Consider the following 23,991-nt stretch of genomic DNA (forward strand, 5'->3'; position numbering starts at 1 on the left):
GTAATAAAGATGGCAGAAATGATTTTCAATAACTTTATTAAAACCATATTGTGACACAGACCAGAACACTTACAGGGCACACAACAGAAATAAATACCATCATGTGTACAGCGCTCATCGTCAAACAGGCTTATTGCGGCTGGCTTTTGATTTATGTCATCCAGAAAGAGAGAGGGCATGCTATGTCATCAGACAGAGATACCACCAGGAGCTGGGCTCAGAGTGCTAATCACCCTGCCTGCTTTTTGTGGAGTGCAGTTCCTGAAACACTTTACCTGCTCTGATATACACCCAGGCTGCATCTCAATCTGCAACAACCAGCTCCCATTCAGCTTTGCTTAGGGAGGCGTTAAGCTGCTTTAATCAAGGTCCATTTCAGGCTTGTTTTCTGTGGTCTCTGAGGTGGGATTGCCTGTGTTGTCGGTCGTTCCTTTGTCTGCAGTTTCTTCCTGGGGTTTCTCTTGTCCGTTGACAGGCCCGTTCTGCTCTGCAGGTGTGTCCTCCTTGGGAAGCTCCACCTTGGGCTTGGGCTTGGTCACAATAGGGTTACAAGCTGAGAACAACTCCTAGAAAAATGACACAAAGGAGACAATAACAGTTTTAATAATGGTTTTCCTAAGAGAATTACAGTTGTGTGTGAGATCTACAAATTGGTCCTGACCCACTAAATAATACAGGTCACGTTACAAATATGTTCCTTGTAGACAGTTGACCTCAGTTTCTCATGTTGCAACACTAACATTTATAATGAATATGTGCATTAAGAAGTAGTAGCAGCTGAATTAATGCTATATCTAGCTAACCATCTGTTCAGCTTTGCTTTAGGTTAAACGATGTCTACAATTTAAAGGACTAATACAACTGTGTAAAAGGCCAACATTGTTATTTTTCAACCTGGACATAATTTTTCGATATCTTTGAGTCTAAGTGACTAATGGAGATAATCATTTTTGAACTTGGTCTAGTATTGAGCAAGAGTGCTGCAGCCGACAGCGACAAAACATGCTGCAATGTAACCACGCCAATGCACGTCCACAGTAAATACTTGGATTTGCAACTGACAGGTTCAAATAAGTGTCTGACAATTTATAGAAACCATCTTAACAAAGACCTTTTTGACAAAGAGTATGATAATTTGAGTTTAACCATAAACAGCCCCAAATCACCATCGCCAAACCCACCAGACTCCATTTAAATATACAGTCATTTTAGCGTGTATAGAGCTAGCAGGTTTATTTCAACCAAACCAGAGTTGGTGATTGTTGGGACAGCAGAAAGACAAACCAAGATGGATTGTGTGAGTTTATTTGTTACAGCTGACTTTGAAAATGAAACAAAAAAAAACAACAAAAAAAAAAACTGTTTTTTAACCACCAAAGGTCTATCTTTATAGGGCGCTTTCTATAATGTCAGACACTTAGAATGATCATCTGAGCCTGTCAGTGGCAAAAACAAGCACTTTCAGTCGACGTAAATTGACCTTGCACTATTGCCCATCAACGTTGCGCTGCAGCTTGTTTTGCGGCTGCCAGCTGCAGCGGTCTCTCTCAATACTGGACCAGTTTCAAAAAATGTTTCCATAACTCACTTAGACAAAAAAAAACATGGGACAATAGGGTCCAGTTGGAAAAAAAAAAGTCACCCATAACATGCAAATGATTCTTTATTTTAAATGTCATTCACTGTAGTCACTTTTCTCAAGACTTTGGTATTTTCTAATGGAGTAGATACTCACCCTTGTTTTTGCTTGAATGTCTTTTACTTTGACAGAGGGATCCACCGTCAAGCTCTGTTTGCTTTGCTGGTTCATGGCGCTGTTCATCCACATCATTACCTCACTGGTCAGTTTGTCCACTTTGTTGACATCTGCCTCATCTAAATGGTCGTACTGCTCCTCCTGGAAATCAGAGTAGTAGTGTTAATAACCACAGGCATCATTGCATTTATTTGTAATAAAAATGCCAAAATCATTTAACTTTACCTTCATTTTGAATGCTTCCACGAATTTCATGTACTGCTGGATTTGTTTTCCCATCTCCTCAAATGCTTTAGGCCTCTCCTCTGCCTCTGTATACCTCTCCTGAATGGGCTGACCAAGTTTCTACAGCGAACACAGTATACATGTCAGTTAATGAAATCAAAATGTCAACCAAACAACTGAGGAAAAAAAAGCTGTTTCTACAGTGATAATTACCTTTAACTCTGCCAGTTTGTCAATGTACACCTGTTTGGGTTGGTCCTCACCATCTTCATACAGCCAGTTTTCAGTATCCTCCAGTTTTAAAGAAAGGGCATCTCTGTCCTGAAAATATAAATACAATTTCATATCACGTAAAGGAAAGCCAAATCTGTTGACAGTGATTATAAAGGGGCCGACTTTGATCACTTTATGAGTCAGTAGGTATATTTTACTCACAGATTCACTGACAAACTTCTCCAGCATCCCATGTAGTTTGTCCCTCATGTCGTACACGTACTCCTCCACATAATTCTTCGCGTCATTCCTCTCCTTCTCCAGCTTGTCCTGCATGATCATCTTACCCTGAGGAGAATCCAAACAGCAACTGTAACCACTAAACACTTCAAAATAGAACGAGTGATTAAGGATGGGTGGATGGATTTTGTAATGTGTGTATGTGATGGCTGAAAGTTCAGTTACCTCATTTTCTACAAAAAGATTGAGCATGTCATCCGCTAGCTGCCACTGTGGACTGTTTTCAATTGGAAGCTCCAGCACTTTTGTTTTGACTTTGGGCTTTTTGGCTTGTGGAGGCTGGTCAGACTTCTTCTCGCCTTTGCCCTCCTCTGTGCTCGTCTAAATAGGCAAAAAAAATAGGCACTTAGGTTCAAAATATCACTCAAAACAAATCAGGACATGCAACAGTTTTTTAAAATATATAAACAATTTCACAAAATCAAGTGATTAACTCTGCATTAAACCCATCTTTGTGAACACATCTTTCTTTTGGGCTGTAATTAGTGGTATTGTATTATACTATACCATAGTTTTTTCAAATGTCTAACCCTTGTTACAGCAAAATATGCCACAAAACGATTGCTGCTAAAAGGTAGCAGTAACACCAGTCTGTTCCATCACTTAAGTCACCACCCAGTGCAGTCAAGCCGGCCTCCACTTCGAAAAGGACGGTCAAACTAACCCAACTAGTTGTTTTGAGGTACATGTGTATGCTAGGCATTACAGAAAGAGCATGTATGGACTGACTTCAGAATAAAAGTGAGCTGTCAATGAACGTGATACTCAATTTCCCATTCATTCAAAAAGTCAAACAAAATGAACATACAAATAAAACTAACTAGCACCTGCAAACTGGGTTTTCGAGAAAGAAAATATGTCAATTGTGTGCATAATGACTCAAACTTAACAATAAAGAAAACATTTCCACAGACCAGTATGACTTTAAAATGACAATACACCACATCAGAGGGTCACTCAGACAATATCAGGACATGCTGATGTAGAATTTTAAACTAAAAGCCCTCTAAAATGTCAGACAAGCTGTGTTCCCTGTAAATTCAGATAGTTGGCTGGTATGATCACAGTGGTATGATCACAGGCATCAAAGGGTTAAACTGAACAGTTATATTATTTTAGAAAAAATGTGAAATTAAAGATATGTATCGTATATTGCCACATAGCTAAAAAACATATTGTTTATTAGCCATATCACCCCGACCTAATTATGAGCTTCTCAAACACCTAATTTACTGTGAGTAATTTACTGCTTTTGGTCACCGAACTGTATCTCCTTGTTAAGACCTACAGGACTACAGGACAAATCATGCTTTACACAAAAAATGAGCATCTTACCTCCATCTCCTCATTCTCACGGGGCGTCTTCTCTTCTGTTTCTTTCTGACCGTCTCCCTGATTCTGCTGCTCATCCTGATCAGTCTGCATCTTGTTCTGCAGAGGAGTAACAAAACACAAACATGAAGTACAACTCTCTGATGCTCTGTGTGAAAGAACACTTGGGGAAAAAAAGAACACCGCTGTGGCTTACGTACCTCTCCCTCTTTGTCATTGGCCTGTTCCGTCTCCATTGGTTCCTCTGCCTCATCACACTTCTGCACTTCAACCAGGGAGGCGCTGGACACACTGAAGATACCGTGGATGTTCACCCGCACTTTGACTTTCACCTTGGAGCTCTCTCCAGACGCCTGTGGAACAACCTTCTGGATCATGAACTGACCTAGTGGTAAGAAAAAAAAGAGTAATAAAAATTAAATAAGCAGGTAAAACAGCTTTAAGGCCTCTTGTAATGCTGTGGGTCTTGGAAGGTGAGATCAGTAATTTGCTTTTGGTCATCAATTTGACCGCATTTATCAACCTCTATATTTTAATCAGGAGTGTGTGTAATAACCAGCACTAAAAGGAGAGTGAATACTGGATTTCCATTTGCCAGGTAGACAGAATCACGACAGGATGTTTGTTTTGGAGTCTTTCTATCCCATGGGGTTCAGACATCACTTAGGAAGCTTTAGCTACTTACCGATGGTGGGATCGGGGTAGGGCAGCTCATTAGAGTTATTGTAGTAGGCCTCCAAAGAAAAAGGCTCTCTCCGGTAGAAGGTCAGCACTTTGGAGAAAGGTGCTGCGTGGTTCTTAGGAAATACCTCGCAATCACTGCAATGAATTAATATATCAGATTAACTAATACAATCAATAAACAAGACCAGAGATGGGGAAAATAATGATCAAAACATTTTTTTTTACCTCAGACCTTCCTCTGCAGCAGAATGCCACTTCAAGGAGATGGGATAGGGAACAACATCTGTGATGGAGAATTCACGCACTTTGAAGGCAGGTGACAGTATTGCACACTGTGGAGACACAGCCAGGGTAGTCATAGTAAAACATTTAATCTAAAAACATCCCTTTCACATCAACAAATGCTTATTCAAGCACTGACGTGACGACTCTGGTGAGCATGGGTGCAGGCGGAGACCAGTTTGATACTAAGTGTCATATACCTGCAGGGCACATCCTCTGGCCACAGCTTCGTCAGCATTCAGTGTGGTGCTCAGTTCCTTCCCGAAGAATTTGCTGATTCTCTCTTTGACGGCTGGGATTCTGGAGGCTCCCCCGACGATCTCTACTGCATAGACATCTTCCTTTTTCAGTTCTTATGGAACAAGAGCACAGTTTTATTATCACACAAACCAAGAAACCAACATACATTAAGTTATTTAACTGAATTAATAAGAAAGACAACTGAAGAAAATAACACTCACTGGTGTGTTCCAGCAGACTCTGCAGCGGAGCCTCAACTCGGGCAAAAATATCAGCACACATCTCTTCAAACTGACCCCTTATGCAAGAGAAAAAGAGAACATGACTTAGGCTTTAAGAGGAAATTTAAAATACCCCACAGCAGATGTGAATCATGCATACTAAAAACAACAAATCATTCCTTGTTGGTCTACCTGTTCAGTTTTCCAGTGACATCAATGTCATTCATGAAGCACTCGATGTTAAGTGGCAGGTCAGAGGAGTTGGCGCTCATCAGTTTCTTCAGTTTTTCACACTCCTGGTAGAGCCTGACCAGAGCCCTCGGCTTTGACTTGACATCAAGCTTGTACTTCTTGGAAAATTCCTCACAGAAGTGCCTCACCAGTACCTCATCAAAGTCCTTTCCTCCCAACTCTGGGTCACAAGCTGTAGAAAGAACCTGAGAGAGAAGTAGAAGAGGGCAAGAGCGAGATCAAAGAATGACACAAAGCTTCCCCTACATTAACATTGAATGTTCAGGAGGCTAATTTAGCTACGCACCTTGAGTTTGCCCTTATTAAAGGCACACACGGATGTCTGGTATCCAGAATGGCCCAGGTCCACAAACACCACATTCCTGGCCTTCTCCTCAGGAGCAGGGAGATCCTGTTTATAGATCCCATACGCCAATGCAACTGGAGGGAAAATTATTAAATTATTAAGTGATGTAAAAACTGACTGGAATCAATGTCAACATGTGCATTTTGGCAGTCCACAATCAGTAACATGCACATCCTTGCCCAAGCCCTGCCCCAGAAAGACAAGTACAGACCTGCAGTCGTCTCATTCATGAGCCTCAGACAGTTGAGACCAGCAATCTGAGCAGCATCTACTACTGATCTCCTCTCAGCATCAGTGTAGTAACAGGGAACCTGGTTTCAACAGAAGAACATTTGAAATAGACTCATTTTGTTAAATTGGTTTCAATTAACCTGCCTGACTAGACCTCCAGACAGGCTGAAGTGCATGGAATTCATGATGTCACCAAACTCTGTGGACTAGTATTACTGGTAACAGGTAACAGTGTGGGTAGAGCATTTAAAAGGCGAACTACACCAATTTTCAAAATGTATACATGTTATTCTTATGTCCCAAGAGGGTCTAACATATCAGTAAACGTGAACAGCTCTCTTCAAAATCCAAAAGCTAGAGGGCTTAAACTCATATTTGTGATGTCATCGGGATGACACTGAGAGCACCCACAGGAATGTTTTGAGTATATGGGTACATTTTCTGTTCACAACTGAGAACACTACAACAAAGGGTCCACAAAACCATCATTGTCTATGGACTGTATCATGGTGACATCATGATAACAACAACAATCACTTCCAGGTCATGTCATTTGACATTTTCAGTCGTAATTGTAGTGTTTAAAGATATATAGTTAACTGTGGTCTGATTTATCTCACCTTTCTACTGTGTTGATTTTATGTACTGTGTTATTTAGCTAGCATCTTTGATAAACCAAATCTACTGGCGTGGAAGCTAAGCACTGAGCTGCTGGGGACGGGGCCGAAGCAAGTGTATTTTTGCCACCTAAAAAATCATTATCAGCGCAAGTGTATGCTATATTTGAATATTTGCTCCTCTTTACCTAACACACTAACCAACCAAGTCTGTGGTAGACCAGAAACTCAACCCATAAGTTATTGTAAATAAACATTATGATTAAGTCTATGGAGCAGCTCCAGAATTTATACCCTATGACATCACAAGTTGGAGACTTACTTCTCTGGTTTTTGGCTTTGGAAAAATAGTAATTGAACTTTGCTCAACTATGGAAATAACATGGGAAATCTTAAATTAGGTGGTGTTCCCCTTTAAGCTGTTCTATGCTGGCGGGGACTACATATTTCCATACATACATAAACATATCCCCTCTACATATCACATACAAAAACAGCATCAGAACGTGTGCAGTAATATGTAACACTTACAGACACAACACAGTCTGCCACAGGCTTCTTGAGTGCGTGCTCCGCAGTCTCCTTCAGCTTGGTCAGCAGCATTGCAGTGACCTGTTCGATGCTGAACACCTTCTCTTCCTCCATGTATGTCACCTGTGAAAATTGTCGGAAATAAAAGACTGTTACAATGATCTAGATGTTATCCACTTTGTTCTGTGCAGCAGGTGACTGGATGATAATGGACTGAAAAACTATCTATCTGCCTCAACCTCTGGCCAAAAGTAAAAAAAAAAAAAAAAAAATTATTAAATCACATGGCAAATCCAGGTAAATATTAATTTGCATTTCCAAACTTGCAGCTCATTTAACATTGACTGTAACTTATGTTTGCAGGTGGCAATGTCTCTCAGTCAGTCGTAATAGTATCGCTAACACTGTCTCATCAAGACTACAGTTCAAACTGTCTTGGGTCAGCATGTGATGACACAGACAGACATTTCACAACTTCAAGAGGTGCACGTGCTGCATCATGGGTGCCATAAAATGGTGTTCATGTACAAGCTTTTAGTGCTTCCTGGCATTAAACCTTTGTCTTAAATCTAAATTAATAAGAGCCAAACAGACACCACAAAACAGAGAAAAAAACTTATTTGGTCTTTCAAGCACAAAGGATATTCAGGTCTAAAAAAGACTGTAAACCACTTTAATAACAATATCAGTGATTGTAGTAACATCTTAATATTGATGTGAAAGTGTGGTTTTTTTTTGCATTTGTCGGTGTGATGAGAAAATGTCTACCTCCGATGTACTGTCTCTATAGATTACCATGTGTAATCAGTCTGTCTTTATTATCTCTGCCCTGATGAGTCACTGTGAAGTTTAACCAGTTATTGTTTAAAACCACAAGTATGCCCAGCTGAATAAAGACTCTTATCCATGCACTGACAGAAAGTGCCTAAGGAGTGTTTCTTTTCTCTGACAGTAAAATTAATTTGGCAGATTTTTAATTATCTGAGTTGGCTGGCCAGATGATCACAAGATATGGGAATCATTACAGGTCTCTTAGAGTGAATACTGGGAGGTATATGCAGTGTGTCTGGGCTGTTACGTTTCGCTTTAACTGTGAATGTTCTTTATTCTTTCCTTACCTTGATGCCAGTTGTTCCTGTGGGCATTTGTGCAATATCATAGACCAAACTGTTTTTGAGGCGTTGCACATATGGATCCGAAAACGCCCTGCCATGAAATCTCTTGAACCCTTGGACTGTGTTCTTGCAGTTTGTGACGACCTGAAAAAGAAACACTCTGTGAAACACCTGCATGCCTCAGCAAATTATGCGTTCAACTCTTAGAAACTTGTTGGCTGTTGCTGCTGAATTTGATTCGTGCACCTATACCTAGTGTTGTTCATGCTCATACTTAACGTGTAGTGGAAACAAATGTCCCTCTTTTGTCAGGTTAGTAATGAGGTATACTGTGTCCCACCACTTTCCATGTAAACATACCTGGCTTTTAGCAGCAGCACCGATCGATCGATTCCGAGGGCCAAAGGAAACACATGCTCTAAAAACATAAAACACAATTCAGGCCTGTCTCACACAATATTTTTATAATGATGCAGTTTCATATAAGATTCATGTAACCAGTAGTAAAATAGTAATTGATGGTCATGATGGCGATTTCACTTAATATTTTTTTAATGTTTGCAAATTTGTATTCTACACTCCTTTATCGGTGTCGTTTATGAATTATGGATCTGAAAATGAGGTACAATAGACTGATCAAGCCGTTTGACAGCCACGATCCGGCCTCCTCCCATCATGCGCTCATTCATGCCTGCAGTAAAAAAATAATCCCAAACCTGACTGAGCAGGTCAGCTATTAATCTTTATGTTACTGCGACCTCATCACTGTAGTAAGACACCAGACGAACCATTTCGTCATGCGAAGCGGTACAAGATGTCTTTCTATTCACAATGGTTCCGCTGCAGCTACCATTAGCTTTAGCACTCACATGCCGTTTCCTGTTGTGAAATACGTTAGCATGCTAACTAGCTACGTAGCAATGTTAGCTTTTTTTGATGGACAAAAGTAGGTTCGTCCATACTCCGTGCCCGCTATCAGAGCAAACAAAACAACACAAATCACACAGAATAATGTACCTAACTGTACTTACGGTGTACTTCGGTCGCTGTATTCATTGGCGACAGTTTCAATCCCCCCGGCTCTGGCTACCGCTACATAGCAGTTCAAGAACCCGACGTCAAATCCGACGACTGACATCTTCACTAGCTAACTGAACAGTGCAACGTTAGAGTACAGAAATGACGAGGAAGAACAGAGAGACAGCTCAGTGCTAAAAGTGACAGCAGCAGCTACAGTGGGTCTCAGTCAGCGGACGGTGATACACCCTTGTTCTTGTTCCATGAAGCTGGGTAGCAGCATGCGGTGCGCCGGCTGATGCGTGAGAGCGTTCAGGAATTTTCTCTGTCCGCGCGACCAATAGCATCCGACTGCGGAGCACGAGACGCTGTTATCATGCGCCCCTAGAGGCAAACGGAGGTATTACAGCAGCAGGTTTAAATCTGTAAATGTACACATGAAGCTGCTATGTCCATTTCTTTCCCACATTATGATACAATATTATACATGTTATGATGATATAAACCTGTAGTGGGTCACCTGGTAATCCAGTGTCTGCCCGACATGCTGTGGCTTCATGGGCGGATTATGAGACAATGTGCTCCTGGGCACAGATATGCAAAAGGCCCCCACCCCCTCTCTTCCATAGGAGCAAGACACAGATTTTGTAGCTGTTAAAGTTGTTGTTGAGTTCACATTACACGACTGGCAGTCTTGAGCCGCGGAGACTATCATAATCTTTTGCATGTTCATACCTGGCGACGTGTGTATCTGTCATCAGGACTCTCACCAATTGCGTTACAACCTGCGTGTGCACACCACAGGATTTCTCCACCGAGCCCTCGCTGACAGAGCCCCAGATAATGTGGTGACATCACCAAACTACGTTTTGTCAAGCATGAAAAAACAGGAAATTATGAAGTTCCCCGGCGCTAAACTTTACTTGACAATATGGATGTCTGACAGCTCCTGATCCTGTGGATGCTGCCATTGTTGTTGTTGCTTGCCTGCTTGTCCTCCCACATTTCTTCCGTCCCACCTCTCACTGGCTGATGCTCTTGGTCAGTCGTGTCAGACTTCTCCAGTTTTCTAGCATGCCAGATATCCAGTCCCAGTCGCAGACGAGAGGGCGACTTGCTCGTAGGCTTGTTCACACATTCATCATGGCAGACAATCTGCTGACTCACCTCCGACCCAAGGTGGCTCTCAAGATCCTCTGCAGTGTCAAAATCGGCGTGAAAATCGTGTATTGTGAACTAGGCTTTAGTAGCAGTTTTTTATGTGTCTCTGTGGTTGTTTTCCCCCTTATATTTTATATACACCAATCAGCCAAAACATTTAAACCACTGACAGCTGGAGTGAATAACTTTGATTATTTTGTTCCAACGCATTGTTCTGCTGGGAAACCTTTAGTTCTGGCATTCATGTGGATACCAGCTGGCATGTTCCACCCACTCAGACACCATTGCAGACCAAGTATCCCCCCTCATGGCAACAGTACTCCCCAAAGGCAGTGGCCCCCCAGCAGGATAATGCACCATGCCACACCGCAAACATCGCTAAGGAGTGGCCCAAGGAATGTGACAAAGACTTCAAAGTGTCAACCTGGCCTCCAAATTCCCCAGATCCCAATCTGATTGAGCATCTGTGGCACGTGCCATTAACCCACCTCAAAACCCACTGGACTAAATGGATCTGCCACCAGTGCCCTGGTGCCAGACACCACAGGACACTCCCAGAGATCCTGTGTCCAAGCCTCGACAGGTCAGAGCCAAGTCCGATCTAAGGAGGCCCTATCTTGGATTAGGGGTACATCTGGGGTTCTGGCACATCACAAGAATCCTTGAGCAGATTGGGACATGGGAAATTTAGAAGCCAGGTCGACACCTTGAGCTTTTTGTAACACTCCACAGGCCTTTTCTAAACAGTTTTTGTAGTGTGGCATGGTGCTTTTTTCTGCTGGGGGGCCACTGCCATTGGGAAGTACTGTTGCCATGAGGGGGGGTCTGCAATGGTGTTTGAGTGGGTGGAACATGTCAGGAGTCTTACTGTAAAGGCATTCAATCTCTTATTGGTCATTTTGTGTCTCTTTGTGATTGTTTTGCTTCTTTTGCAATCTTTTTGAGTTTCTCTGTGTCTGTGTCCGAAAGGCCTGCAGTAATCCTTCCGCGTGTGGTCTACCTCCACATATGAGCCCCATCTACTACTGTACGTACAGTGCCTAAGATACAAACTTAGCACCATCCACTGGCCAAATGCAGCCTAGTAGACTTGCTTCACTCACCAGCCAAAAAAAACCCCAAAAAACAATAGTAATCTGTAAAGTGAATGGACTGCACTTGTATAGCACTTCTCTGTTCTTCCAACCATTTAAAGCACTTTTTACCCTACATATCACACTCACCAAATCACACACATTCACACACTAGTGGCTGAGGGTGCCACCTGCTACTCAGTACCCAATTTGAATAATGATGAGCCATTTGGCTGGTGGACAAAAAAGGTAATGTTGCACCGTGACAGTGCTGCAACATTATTTTTATATCTTTGGAAAATTATGTGTAGTTCACACTGCACTTTCAGAGCCTGGTGTGACCCCCTGAGCAGAAATATCTTCAACCGAACGTTTTCTGTAACTGCTGATGAGTCCCACACATTGGCCTGGTGGGAATTGGCCAACTCCTCCTCACAAAACTGCTTCACATCAGTGACGCTGGTTGACTTTCTTTTTTAAAACTATAACTTAACGCTATAACTAATTAAACTTACACTGTAACTATGCTATTAAGTAGACAACCACATTGAAAGAGTTGGCTGAATTAAATCACTCTAGACTTACTTCACATAAATATCTTTTGTCTTTATTGGTGAAACATACAGAGTTGGAAACAATAACAGAGGGCAGCTTTCAGAAAGGTGGTAGGATTTTACTCTTCATTCTCAAAGTCAGCAAGATTCTTCCTCTTGCCCTGCTCGTGGACGCTGTTGCCCCAGGTGTATGTCAGGTACATGAGGGTCATTGCTGCAAAAGCAAGATTAGAAAACAAATCAGCACCAGGACCATCACTCTGTTTCACTGTATGCAGCCACAACTTGGTGTGGAATAAAGGCCAGGAGTAAAATCCTAAATTTTTAAAAAATATCATTATGCCTGCAGAGATCATGAAAAAAATCCTAACCACTTCTCTAAATTTGTTCCTGAGTAATGACGTTTAGTAACGGCCAGAAAAATGTTTTTGCAGAACATGATGTCCTAAAGTGAAGATGACCGTTGACCCTTTGGATACGAGACATTTGTGTGAAGTTTGGTCATAATTACGTATGAATTCTTAAGTTATGGCAAAAACATGTTTTGTGAGGTCGCAGTGACCTTTGACCACAAAATTCTGATCAGTCCATCCTTGGGTTCAAGGGGACATAGGTACCAAATGTGAAGAAACCCCCTCAAGGCATTCCTGAAATATTGCTTTCATGAGAATGGGATGGACAGATGGACAAACAACCAGAAACATAAAGGGCCCTATGATTTCTGTGATGCAGGAAACAGGGATGGGATCACAGAATGTAATAATAACAAAAAAAATTAAATGTATCCCTAAAACTATATGAGCTTTATTTTTTTGCACAGCCCAAAGCCAAAAAAACAAACAAAAAGCTGAACTGCCATGATTTGGTGTTATTTATGGGCTTGCTGCTTCTGTGTCACTGTCTAGGTGCTTCACACACAATAGCAGAGCCGCTGGCACCGAGGAACATTAAGTCAGCTGCTGCTGAAACTTTGCTCTGCCTGTGTCTGTCTTCAACTTTAGTGTCGGCTGGTTTGATCACAGCGATGTGAGTGACGGTTAGCTTGACTACAGTCTTTTTCTTGGCCAGCCAAGCTAGGTGAAATCCTGTCCTCCTGTGCTTCTCGGGTGGTCCAGAGGCAGCGTCTGATGTTTCTGCTTCAAGCTAGCCATCACTCACATCTCTGTGGTCAAACCAACTTCTGCAAAAGTTGGAGTGCTCCCCTACTCTGACCTGTAATTTATTGGCCCAGGATACAAATGAGACATCTGCTTTTCAAAATAAGATGTTAATATAGCGTACATACAAAATACATATACAGACATAACATTAATTGGATAATATTCACAGGATATATAAAACACGTTACCCACGTCCCTTATAGCCTAAATTAAGAAATCCCACTGAACTGTGAGGGATATTAGTTTATTCTTTGATGTTGGGTTGCTGGTAAAAAATGTGACAATGAACATTATTGTTGGGCCCTGCAGTCATGTGAAAGAAGCCCTTTGAGACACCCCAAAAAAAAAAAAAACCCTACACTTATGGCTAAATTAAGAGCAGAGCAATGTGAAGCAAAGGGATTGATTGTTTTGTTTTGTTTTGTAACTGTCTTGAAGCACTTCTTTGATTTAAAAAATGTCCAATGATGTGTTACATCATTTTCACTAAATTTTGAATATTTCCATATTGAACCATTGAAAGTGAACTCATCCACCACATGATTAGACACTCATTCTGATGATAAAAAAATGTAAAACACGAGTTCTGGAAAATTAAAATGGAAAAAACTAAATCTGAGGGGAAAATAAATAAAATGGCTTCTGGAAAAAATGGATTTCATGGGGCCCTTGCTGCCTCTGGCCACAGCTGTTGCTGGCACAGAGGCAAAAAACAAAAAATAATTTTATGTTATTAAGTACAATATTACTGAATTATTAAAAATCTTGATTTGAACATAACTGAAAAAGTATGTTAACAAAAGGTACAGGAAAGACATGTGCTGCCAGCACCTTGGGGTATGCACTTGTCATTTGGTGCTTTAAGCATTGCTGTGTCAAAAATCTGTCAGCTCTTTTTGCTGATCACTATGACTTATCCTTGAGACTACAACAGAAGCTGGGGTCAAAGTAGGTAATAGGAGTATCATCAGCCCAGCACCAGCCCAACTCAACACCCAGGCACTTCTAATGATGAACCTAGACGTTATATGATTTCTGTATAAATGTGATTAATATATAATATTGATGTGTCATTATCACAAAGTACAATTTAATATTAAGTGATACAGGGTGTTGTCCACATCATCCACTCCTACTTTAGCTGTAAAACATTTGAACAGAGATAAAATTGTAACTTCTGATAAAATACATCAAGTTAAAATAATTGTAGCATTGTGAACCAGCTCAATCAAAAATTAAAGGTTTTCATACAGGCTGACAAAATGTTGTGCAAAGCTCTTGCCAATTATTTGAACCTATATTTCTCATTCTATATTTTTACTTTCTATGTCGTTATTCTATTACAATTTTTATAATAACATTTAGTTTCTCTCAGTTTATTTCTTGTAACATCATAAGGCAGTGTAAATGATAATAAACATATAATGCAAGGATATTATTGGTACTAGCTCTGAATGTGTAATACTGATATACAGAATAGAAATTTAAAAACTTACGGGGGGCAACTTTGAAGAAAGAGGCTGTGAACCGTCTCCACACATTGGGGATTCCCTTGGAGAAGTAGTTGGGGAAAGCCCTCTGCTCAAAGGGGGACAGGCTGTATGTGATTATATGCCTGACCTTGGCCAAGTCTCCGAAGCGGTGGCCCATGTTTGATCTGAAACAACAACAACAAGCCATTTACATATGGTAAATTAACAGGCAGCCTCTAGCAGAAAATATGTTTTCATGAGTTGCACAATATGCAAATAGTCCAAATAGTTGAAGCATTTATTGTGACACTCATACAGCTCAGGGCAACACTCTTTTTAATGTATCTAGTAAAAAGAAATACATCCATACTGTAATTTTAGTGTGACTATGTAATACAACCCCCTTTTTTCCCCAGCTGACCTATTAGGGCAAGTAAACAAAAAATGTTTACTGTTTGGGCTGTCTGTTTATGCACAGAACTGACAAGCATCTGTCATAATCATCGGTTTGTATTTCTATGGTCACAATCTAGCAATAAAAGCATGAGAAAATAAATCTACCATGGGCACTAGTGTTATTTTTTTTTTTTTACATTAATTTTTAACTATGATCTAAAAAGGTAGGTTGTGCGTCTCTGTGCATGGCTTGCTGGATATTATGTTTTCATAAGAGTATGTGTCCTACTAGCCTAATTACTTTGTAAAAGCATCAATAGTAAACCTTACAATAACACCAAAATATCGACATTGTAGTATTACTCGATGTCTTGTTTTACAGACGTAGTTAATGGCAGTTAACAGTTAATATCAACAACCCCCCTCAGTCATTACAGATGTTGCAGTGACATAAGACTCCGTGTGTAACGTTACTAAAAGCGTAATAACGTTGTTTAATCCTGCTTCCATGCATTAACTGTCACGCAAAAAAACCCGATTCAGGTGCCAGATTATCTAACTTTAGATACATGATTGCGAAACCACACAACAACCCTAAGCTACATTTATGGAGCACAGGTCGGTTAGCCGTGTTAGCTAAATGCTGCTAAGGTCCTTGAACGTCTTCCTTAACCGGCACGATAACGCGGTCGTTTAAACGATAAAGGGCTAAACTGTGTCACACTTACTACTATAAAGTAGATATATCGCAAATAATTTGGTGATAAAAGCTAAAGGAAGCAAAACCGCGCCGTTAAAACCGTGACATTGAAGCTTACCGTGCTGCTTCTCGACAGTGTTCCCTGCTGAAGTTCCGGCGTCCTTCCTTTTTATTCACGCGGCGGTTGGCTGCTAACACTGAGGGCGTTACCGCCACCTGGTGGACTGGAGTTACGTCACACTGCAGATAATATCAAATATGACCCATATCAGATAAACGCATGCTTGATCTCATGTCTCATGACCATCTATGTTCTATAGACCATACGTGTAAATACAAATAAAGCTTTTTAAAAGTAATTCAGTCATAAATTCATGAAATAATGTAACCTATTATGGCTATTGTGGCTGTCATGGACTCAGTGCAACATTTAAATATTTTTTAAGTGTCAAAAAGACTAAAAGTGTTTTATCATCATGAGACCCAGTGCCCACATATGAGGACATCACATTTTGAGTTTACTGCACCTTATACATCATTCTACTTAACTTAGACCTGCTGTCCTCGTTCATGGACACTTTTTTTGTGCTATCTAGTGGTAGTAAGAGCACAATACACTTCATCTCTCAAGACAGATTCTGTAATTTACATTGTAGTAAAGGAAGGTAATGAATAATGTTTGTAGTTTGATATGGCAACAAATGTGACCACTTTTAGCACCAGTAACAAGATAAGATGCTGTTAATTACAAAGTACTCCTTTGAGGACACTGGGACTTTATCATTGTTGACAATGTTTAGTTCTTTTAATACTTATCAGTCCCTACTGATCCTATGTAGCTAGGAGAAATTGAAAACGCATACCAAACTAAATTTCGGGTCCAAAGATAATATGACAGGGTGGCACACAAAAGCATAAGTTATGATTTTAAAGCAGCATGGTAGCCTGAAAACATGATGGTTTTACTTCAGAAATCTACTTCTTCACACTTAAAGAAAGGGAACAATTGGAGATGTTGTTAATTATAGGTTATTGGATAGATTATGGGGGACAAAAAATGGCTTAAGTATCAATCCATAAATAAATAAAAAGATTTTCAGAAATACAGGAATCTTACTGAAATAAATACATGAAAAAATACAGGAATAAATAATGCTGAAATATGCATACGTACATGTATTAAGTCAAAAAAAGAATAAATGATTAAATATATGTTAAATAAATATGGAAATAAATAAATGCATAAATAGAGTATTTATTTATTCCTGTATTTATTTATTCATTTAATTTACTTAATGATACTTTTTAGACTTACTTACTTTACTTATTAGACTACAGTATGCCAAGACTATTCAGAGGTCATCAAGAACCATAATCAGAGGTTGACATTAGAGGCCTTTCTATTAGCATCGTAAGCTACTATTCAACTCAAGTTTTCTGTTTGACATGTATCACAGAAGGAACTGTGAGGGGGGCAGCAGGTACAACCAAGCGGATCTACTGCCAAAACTAAATCAAACAACATTTATGCATGTTATTTTTATTTTCCAACTTTTCCGTCTACATATTTTCACTCTTTGGAATATCGCTAAGCTGATCACAGACACACAGTGAATTCATTCAATTTGCATAAATAGACATGACATGCATTTCGTCACAATTAACCAGTACAATTTCATAAGTATGACCTCAGTTCATACCTATGCAGTCACGCGGTGACCAGAGGTAATAAATACACACTGAAACCTTGACAACTTTCATTCTGGACATTATGAAGACAGCTGCCTCTCAGACAGCTGTTTGTAATCCCCAGGAATAAAACGATATGTAAAAGGTTTGTTAAGAGTTTGTGACTGCTTTTTCCATCTTTTGTCCAGAACAGGGCTACTTAAAACTTGGCCATTGTGTTAAATCAAAGGATAATGACAGACAACGCACCCAAAATAAGTTAACAGAAAACTAACTTAAAAAAATATGCAAAATCATACAACACTAATTTTCCTTCTACAAGTGTGTTCGATTCAATACTATGCCGCTAACAGTAAAGCTGAAGAAAAGGATGCACTGGTGTCCTCTCTCATCATGCCATAACAAAAAGGAAATAAATGTCACGTTCCCATATTTTTCACAAGGATAAAATACTTTTTGTTTAAGTAAACACACTTGATTAAGTAAACACACCTGCTCCAGATCAAACTTCATGCACAACGATTTTATAGATGTATGAAATCACTGAACCTGGTCAGAATATCCAACACTTGGATAGAGTCCACCTGTGATGACTGTTGACGAGGGTTGTGGTGATGTTCTGTTCAGCCTGTAAAAAAGGAGGAAAACAGAACAGACATGTTGGTGGCTGGCTTAGCGACATGTGCACCTGGTGGCAACCATGTCTTCAAACTCCTTGTAGACATAGGAGCCGTCCTCTTCAAAGATCATGACACTCAGAGGGCTGTAATGGGAGGGGATGCATGAGGGCCTGGGCACAGAGGAGTCGAGCTTCTCATAGATGATGTTCTGCACCATGGTGTGGACAGGTGAGCCGTAGATGAAGCCCATGGTCCTGGGGCAGATGCCTCTGCAGTACCTGGGGTTGTACTTTGGTGGAAAAACAATCCAGTGGTCCAGTTTGAGCTGGCTGAATCGCACCCTGAAATCATACAAGGCACAGTCGCTTGTCGGGAACTCAGAGCTTGGAAGAAGCTCAGGCAGGTGGATATCCAGACTTTTATCGCCTCGTTTAATCTTTGAAGATTCCCTCTTCCATCTCCTCTTTCGCCCAGCCCTCTGCTCTGGTTTGAAAACCATCTGCTTGTGAAATGTGTTCGCCGCAGTGGCTGGCCTTTGACCTGCTTTGGCACTGACCAGAAACCTCTGGTGGGCAACTTTGCTGGTGTCATTGAGATAAAGAAGCAGAGGAGGAGACCTCAGGGTGAACTTCAGCGGGCCTTTGTGTCCATCACCATCTGGGCAGGTGACGTTGATGAACAGGTGTATGTTCTTCTTTTGAAACTTTAAGAGAGGCCGGAGAAACGTGGTGACGTCAACCTCCAGCCAGTCCCTCCTGCTCCGCCTTTCTGCATTGACTGTGAAGTTCACAGTGTGGTGGACACCAGGACACAGCCGACACTGGTTTGAGTGCTCCTGCTCTTTGAGGCTGAGGTAGCACACGGAGTTAACAGGTGATACATGGTCGTGGTCAAAACTGTACAAGAGGGCCGACTTCAGGAGCTGTTCTTTTCTTCTGACTTGATCAAGGCTGTAGGAGAGATCCTGCATAAAACTCTCTGAAAGATAATATGAGAAAAAAGTGTCAACATTACATGTCAGCCTCACAAATGTCCACATATTCATGAGTACAATTACTTCTAATTAACCAGAACAAATATGTCCGTCTTGTACACATAAGAGCATAATGTCACTGATGCCTTTACAACACATGAATTTTAAAGGAATACTTCACCCCCAAATTATCATTTGTGTATCGATTACTCACCCCATGCTGTGATGAATTCGTGAAGAATACTTAAAACTATAATTACTGTTTTGGTCAAAGGAGTCTGGCTTTGAAGAGAGCATAGATAAGTTTCACTTTCGGTTCAGTTCCCCATCATCAGAAAGGGCTGTATGTTTTGGAAGTACTGAGCATCCAACTGGATAAATGAGACTTGGATTAAACTGCACAAATTGAGAGTTTGTAAATTAATGTTTCAGTACAGCGCTGTTGTTAAAAGCAGTCACCCATGACTTCCAATTCATCAAGAATTATCTCTATTTTTGGATCACTGTGGAGGCATGTGAGAAAAACAAAGTTTTCTTCACGAATTCAGCACAACACAGGGTGAATAATTACTACACAAATGGTCATGGGGTGAAGTATCCAGACACCACAGGTCAAAATGCCAGTTTTGATCGAACCGGTCCGTTGTGAGATATCCTGTTTCTCTCCTTTTATTTCAAACGTTGTACAAAAGCAAGATTCAAAAATACACTGCTCAAAAAAAATGAAGGGCCAGGCTTTGTCCTGCACCAGGAGGAACCCAGGGCCCACTGCACCAACGTAAGGTCTGACAATCGCTCTGAGGATTTCATCCCGGTACCAAACAGCAGTCAGGGTACTGTTGGCTATGACATGGAGGTCTGTGTGACCCTCCAAGGATATATGCCTCGCTAGGCCACCACTGACCCGCAGCCAAACTGGTCATGTTGGATGATGTTACAGGCAGCATAAAGTGTGAACCTGCTCTCATCTGTGAAGAGAACAGGGCGCCAATGGCGGACCTGCCAATTCTGGTTTTCTCTGGCGAATGCGTGTCGGGCTGCACGGTGCTGGGATGTGAACACAGGTCCCACTAGAGGACGTCAGGCCCTCACGCCACCCTGCTGGGTTGATGCCCTTCTACAGCCCTGTCCAGCTCTCTCGGTGTAACGGCTGGTCTCCTGGTGTCTCCTCCATGCTCTTGACACTGTGCTGGGAGACACAGCAAACCTTCTTGCGACCGCACGTATGGATGTGCCATCCTGGAGGAGCTGGACTACCTGTGCAACCTGACTGGGCTGCAGGTACCGCCTCATGCTACCAGTAGTGACAAGGACACTAGCAGAACACAAAACTAAAGAAGAATCAGTCAGGAGGGAGAAGGGGAGAGCAACTGTCTGTGGCCACCACATGTGAAACCATTCCCTTTTTAGGGATTGTCTTGCTTTGTCCTCTCAGTTGCACCTGTTGTCACTTTCATTTGCACAAAAGCAGCTGAAACTGATTCACAATCACTTGTGCTTCCTAAATGGACAGATTGATATGCCTGAAGTTTAACTGGCTTGGTGTTACACTGTGACGGTGACGATTAAGCGTTCCCTTCATTTTCTTTTTTGAGCAGTGTAGAACAGATAATTTAGTACCAAATGTACCCACATTGCAACTAAATTTACATAGCGTTTCTTCATCACTAAAATTTTTAAAATATCTTTTGCAGTTTTAATAAAATATTTAAAGTGACATCACAGGGCTGAAAATAACATCCTTTTAAACCAACTTTAATGTGTTTGTCTGAGAATTAGTCAAATCTGTTAAAAGGACCAAAAGACAAGCAGCTTTTTATTTGAGTGCTGTAATGTCCTACATACACACACCACACCACACACACACATTTCAGTCTAACACCTCACCAATATCTGACACACCAGTGTCATCATGACCCCACTAATGTTGCGATTAAAACTTGGCTGCATTCAGCCATGACAAAACATAGAAAAATGTTTGTTTGAACAAAAACAGTGGTGCATTGAACACCCTGTTGATTTATACAGTCACAATGCCTTTTAATACTGCTGGGTTTAACCTAACTCACTTCAGCTAAAAGGGACTTTATTGTATCATATGTTTAGATTGCCAATGCAATTGTAAAATTTAAAGCAGAAATTATACAATAAGTGAAGTTCTACCAGAATTCAATTTACATACACATCACTGACACACCTCCTAAATGTGGACAAACGCACCTCTTCACACAGTTTTAAAGAAAAATGTCATTCAACCTGGAAAATGAGGCAAAACACTGCCCTCTGTTTTCAGATTGTTTTGGTGTGAGTGTTGGAAATAGACGGTAGAGATATCTGCCTTTGCTTTAATATAATGGAACTAGATGGCACTCAGCTTGTGGTGCTCAGGTGACAAAAAATACATTTAAAAAAAACCTCAACAGCAATGTCTCTTTACAGAAATCATGATCCAGTTACTCAAGATAATCCACAGACCTTGTTGTGAGCAGTTTCATGTAAGAAGTATTTTCTACCTTACCACTCCCACCAACTGCATCAGACCACAGAAGGAAGTGTGCATCTACTGCTAGCTCACCTAGCACCACTGAGTTAGCTAATGTTACAGCTCAGCCGAGGAGGACGCCATATATGTTTACATCTCACACTGTCATGAGCAGGAGCCTCTTGTCCACGAGTAGATGCACGCTTCCCTCTGTGCTGTGATACCATTGGTGGGTGTAGGTCAGTAGAAAGAAAATAGTTCCGACATGAAACTGCTCACAACAAGGTCTGTGGATTATCCTGAGTAACCAGGTCATGATTTCTGTAAAGAGACATTGCTGTTGAGTGTTTCAAATGTATTTTTTGACGCCTTGAGCACCACAAGCTGAGTGCCAGCTAGATCCATTATATCTGAGAGAAGGCAAACATCTCTACGGCTGATATCTCCAACAACTCACACCAAAACAATCTACATTAACAAATAGCATGTAAGGTCAGCCACAAAATAAGTATGATGTATGATTTTGAGGTAAACTGTCCTACAGACAAAATAGCAGACTACACATTGCAACTTCATTGTATGCCCCTCATGAACACCTACACTAGAATAATCACAGCCAGTCTCAGGTTTTCTGTGCAAGTCAAGGTGATAGAAAATTGATTTTAAATGCAATTCACCAAACAAATAAACAGTTAGTTATATGACAAATCAAAGCACAATGAATTTGGAGGTCTATGACACCAAAGCAGTTTGTAATACAGTTTTATCCCACTACAGCTTTAAAAAAGTGACCTAGTTACCCTTTATCTTCATTTTTTAATAAAATGTAGTGGGTGTCATATTATGGTATATTTGAAGAGGAATTCCAGTTTTAATCATTTAATTTACCATCTAGCCTCAGCACTGTGAAGGCTTTATGTGTTGCATTGTGTGTGAGGCAATGCACAGTCAGATGCGCTGTTTTACTTGCTCACCTTTATTACTTAGTGCAAGGCATTCATCCTGGGGCTTGATCAGTCGGACTGTGTTGTAGACTTTATTCCCGTCCACACTCCTCTGCACTCTGGAGGACTTCTTATACACCTCCGTCAGATATTTCATGTACTTGTGCTCAGGTTTCATCTTTTTCCTTAGTCCTGGGCTCCACCTCGACCCTCCGTGCTCTGACAGGGCTTTGAGCAGCGGGGAGAAGATGCTGCTGTAAGGGTAGGTGAAGTCGCCCAGGTTGTGCAGCGCATTGGAGGCAGCCAGGGAGGATCTGAAAAGCGGGCAGCTGCAGGTGACCAGCAGCAGCAGGAAAACCGTGCGGAAATAACGAAGGACGGCTGACATCAGCATTTGTTTTTCTATTATAAACAACGAAACAAGACAAAACTTAGAGAGACTCTCCGTTGAGAGCTCGAGGTAAACAGGACCACGCACGTGCTGCCGCTGATCAACACACGCAGGTGTGGGCAATCAACTCACTCATATTACTTCATCAGGAAAAAGACCAGAGAACTTAGGACTTGTTCAGTCATCGTAACACAGTCAATTAATAAATTATTTAATTTAAAAAAAACCACAAGAGACTAGTTTTAAATGATAGCATTGTTAGGTCGTGGACAATATTTTTAATGTAAAACTTGAATTAATTCTGTAATAAAAGTAGTAAATAAAGTAGTCATTTCCGGTTATATTCACAATAAGATAGAAAATAAGATTTAAAAAGTAGAGTCCCATAAAAAAAGGGAAGTCAGGTTAAAACACGTTTTCCCCTAGCTTAGATTGTTACAAGACTTTGTTATGGCCATAAACTGTAAAGGCTATGGCTAGCAAAAATAAGGACCGTCATGGCGATTTATTTGGGGCTTTTATTTTGAAGACGTCAGATGTCCGCTTTTTTAGAGCAACGTTACTTTACAACAACTAGAGGAGGTAATATCTACAAAAATATAACCAGGTTCGTTTGTATGAAAGAAATATTCTTAGTTATTTTGGAGAAAACGTTAAGAAATATTAATTCACATTTTGAAGCTGTAAAAAAACTAACATTGATGAATTACTTGTTGTTGGGCGTGGCTAACTAGCTAGCTAACAAAGTAAGCTAATGCTAAGAATGCTAACGCTGTATTATGAACTGTAAGTTAATGTTACTGACATTGTATGACTAGTGTAGCTAAATTATTGGGCTTCTTTTAGAATAGAATAGAAAACTTTATTGTCATTTCCCTATATATTAAATATATTATATATTTTGATATATTTTTGAGTTATTGAGTCCTCAGAAGCTAGATATGTTAATGTCAACTAGCTAATTTAAAATGTGAAACTTCTAACTGCTACAGTTACTCACGTATAATCCATAGT

General features: G+C 40.6%; 3 protein-coding genes across 3 annotated transcripts; all 3 read right to left on the bottom strand.

Moving 5' to 3' along the window:
• Window positions 1-19: 19 nt before the first annotated feature.
• On the bottom strand, window positions 20-9,664 carry hspa4b (heat shock protein 4b). Its single transcript, XM_033633700.2, has 19 exons — window positions 9,377-9,664; window positions 8,706-8,763; window positions 8,349-8,489; window positions 7,231-7,353; window positions 6,063-6,162; window positions 5,792-5,925; window positions 5,446-5,690; window positions 5,254-5,330; window positions 4,993-5,144; window positions 4,736-4,842; window positions 4,512-4,645; window positions 4,027-4,211; window positions 3,830-3,925; window positions 2,660-2,815; window positions 2,417-2,542; window positions 2,195-2,302; window positions 1,982-2,101; window positions 1,736-1,897; window positions 20-566 (listed from the first exon to the last, which is right to left on the bottom strand). Exons 1-19 carry the CDS (start codon window positions 9,481-9,483, stop codon window positions 360-362), a joined length of 2,538 nt encoding a protein of 845 aa, XP_033489591.1. The 5' UTR covers window positions 9,484-9,664; the 3' UTR covers window positions 20-359.
• A 2,517-nt stretch (window positions 9,665-12,181) lies between these two features.
• Window positions 12,182-16,075, bottom strand: uqcrq (ubiquinol-cytochrome c reductase, complex III subunit VII). Its single transcript, XM_033632751.2, has 3 exons — window positions 15,997-16,075; window positions 14,807-14,967; window positions 12,182-12,364 (listed from the first exon to the last, which is right to left on the bottom strand). The coding sequence occupies exons 2-3, from the start codon at window positions 14,958-14,960 to the stop codon at window positions 12,270-12,272; spliced, it is 249 nt and encodes an 82-aa protein (XP_033488642.1). The 5' UTR covers window positions 14,961-14,967; window positions 15,997-16,075; the 3' UTR covers window positions 12,182-12,269.
• Window positions 16,076-18,110: 2,035 nt separating this feature from the next.
• Window positions 18,111-23,076, bottom strand: gdf9 (growth differentiation factor 9). Its single transcript, XM_033633262.2, has 2 exons — window positions 22,617-23,076; window positions 18,111-19,165 (listed from the first exon to the last, which is right to left on the bottom strand). Exons 1-2 carry the CDS (start codon window positions 22,978-22,980, stop codon window positions 18,240-18,242), a joined length of 1,290 nt encoding a protein of 429 aa, XP_033489153.1. The 5' UTR covers window positions 22,981-23,076; the 3' UTR covers window positions 18,111-18,239.
• Between the last annotated feature and the right edge of the window lie 915 nt (window positions 23,077-23,991).

The sequence above is a fragment of the Epinephelus lanceolatus genome, chromosome 7, assembly GCF_041903045.1.
Source record: "Epinephelus lanceolatus isolate andai-2023 chromosome 7, ASM4190304v1, whole genome shotgun sequence".
NCBI lineage: Eukaryota > Metazoa > Chordata > Actinopteri > Perciformes > Serranidae > Epinephelus > Epinephelus lanceolatus.

What these genes read in the sequence shown, in the direction of transcription:
- hspa4b (XM_033633700.2), bottom strand. Translation starts at nt 9,483, where the DNA reads ATGTCAGTCGTCGGATTTGACGTCGGGTTCTTGAACTGCTATGTAGCG. An exon ending in CCAATGACAAAGAGGGAGAG is followed by an intron (nt 3,926 to 4,026) that starts GTACGTAAGCCA and finishes ACTCCTCTGCAG; the next exon opens with AACAAGATGCAGACTGATCA. An exon ending in TGGAAGCATTCAAAATGAAG is followed by an intron (nt 1,898 to 1,981) that starts GTAAAGTTAAAT and finishes TCTGATTTCCAG; the next exon opens with GAGGAGCAGTACGACCATTT.
- uqcrq (XM_033632751.2), bottom strand. Translation starts at nt 14,960, where the DNA reads ATGGGCCACCGCTTCGGAGACTTGGCCAAGGTCAGGCATATAATCACA. An exon ending in TTTCTTCAAAGTTGCCCCCC is followed by an intron (nt 12,365 to 14,806) that starts GTAAGTTTTTAA and finishes TTGCTTTTGCAG; the next exon opens with CAATGACCCTCATGTACCTG.
- gdf9 (XM_033633262.2), bottom strand. Translation starts at nt 22,980, where the DNA reads ATGCTGATGTCAGCCGTCCTTCGTTATTTCCGCACGGTTTTCCTGCTG. An exon ending in CCTTGCACTAAGTAATAAAG is followed by an intron (nt 19,166 to 22,616) that starts GTGAGCAAGTAA and finishes ATTATCTTTCAG; the next exon opens with AGAGTTTTATGCAGGATCTC.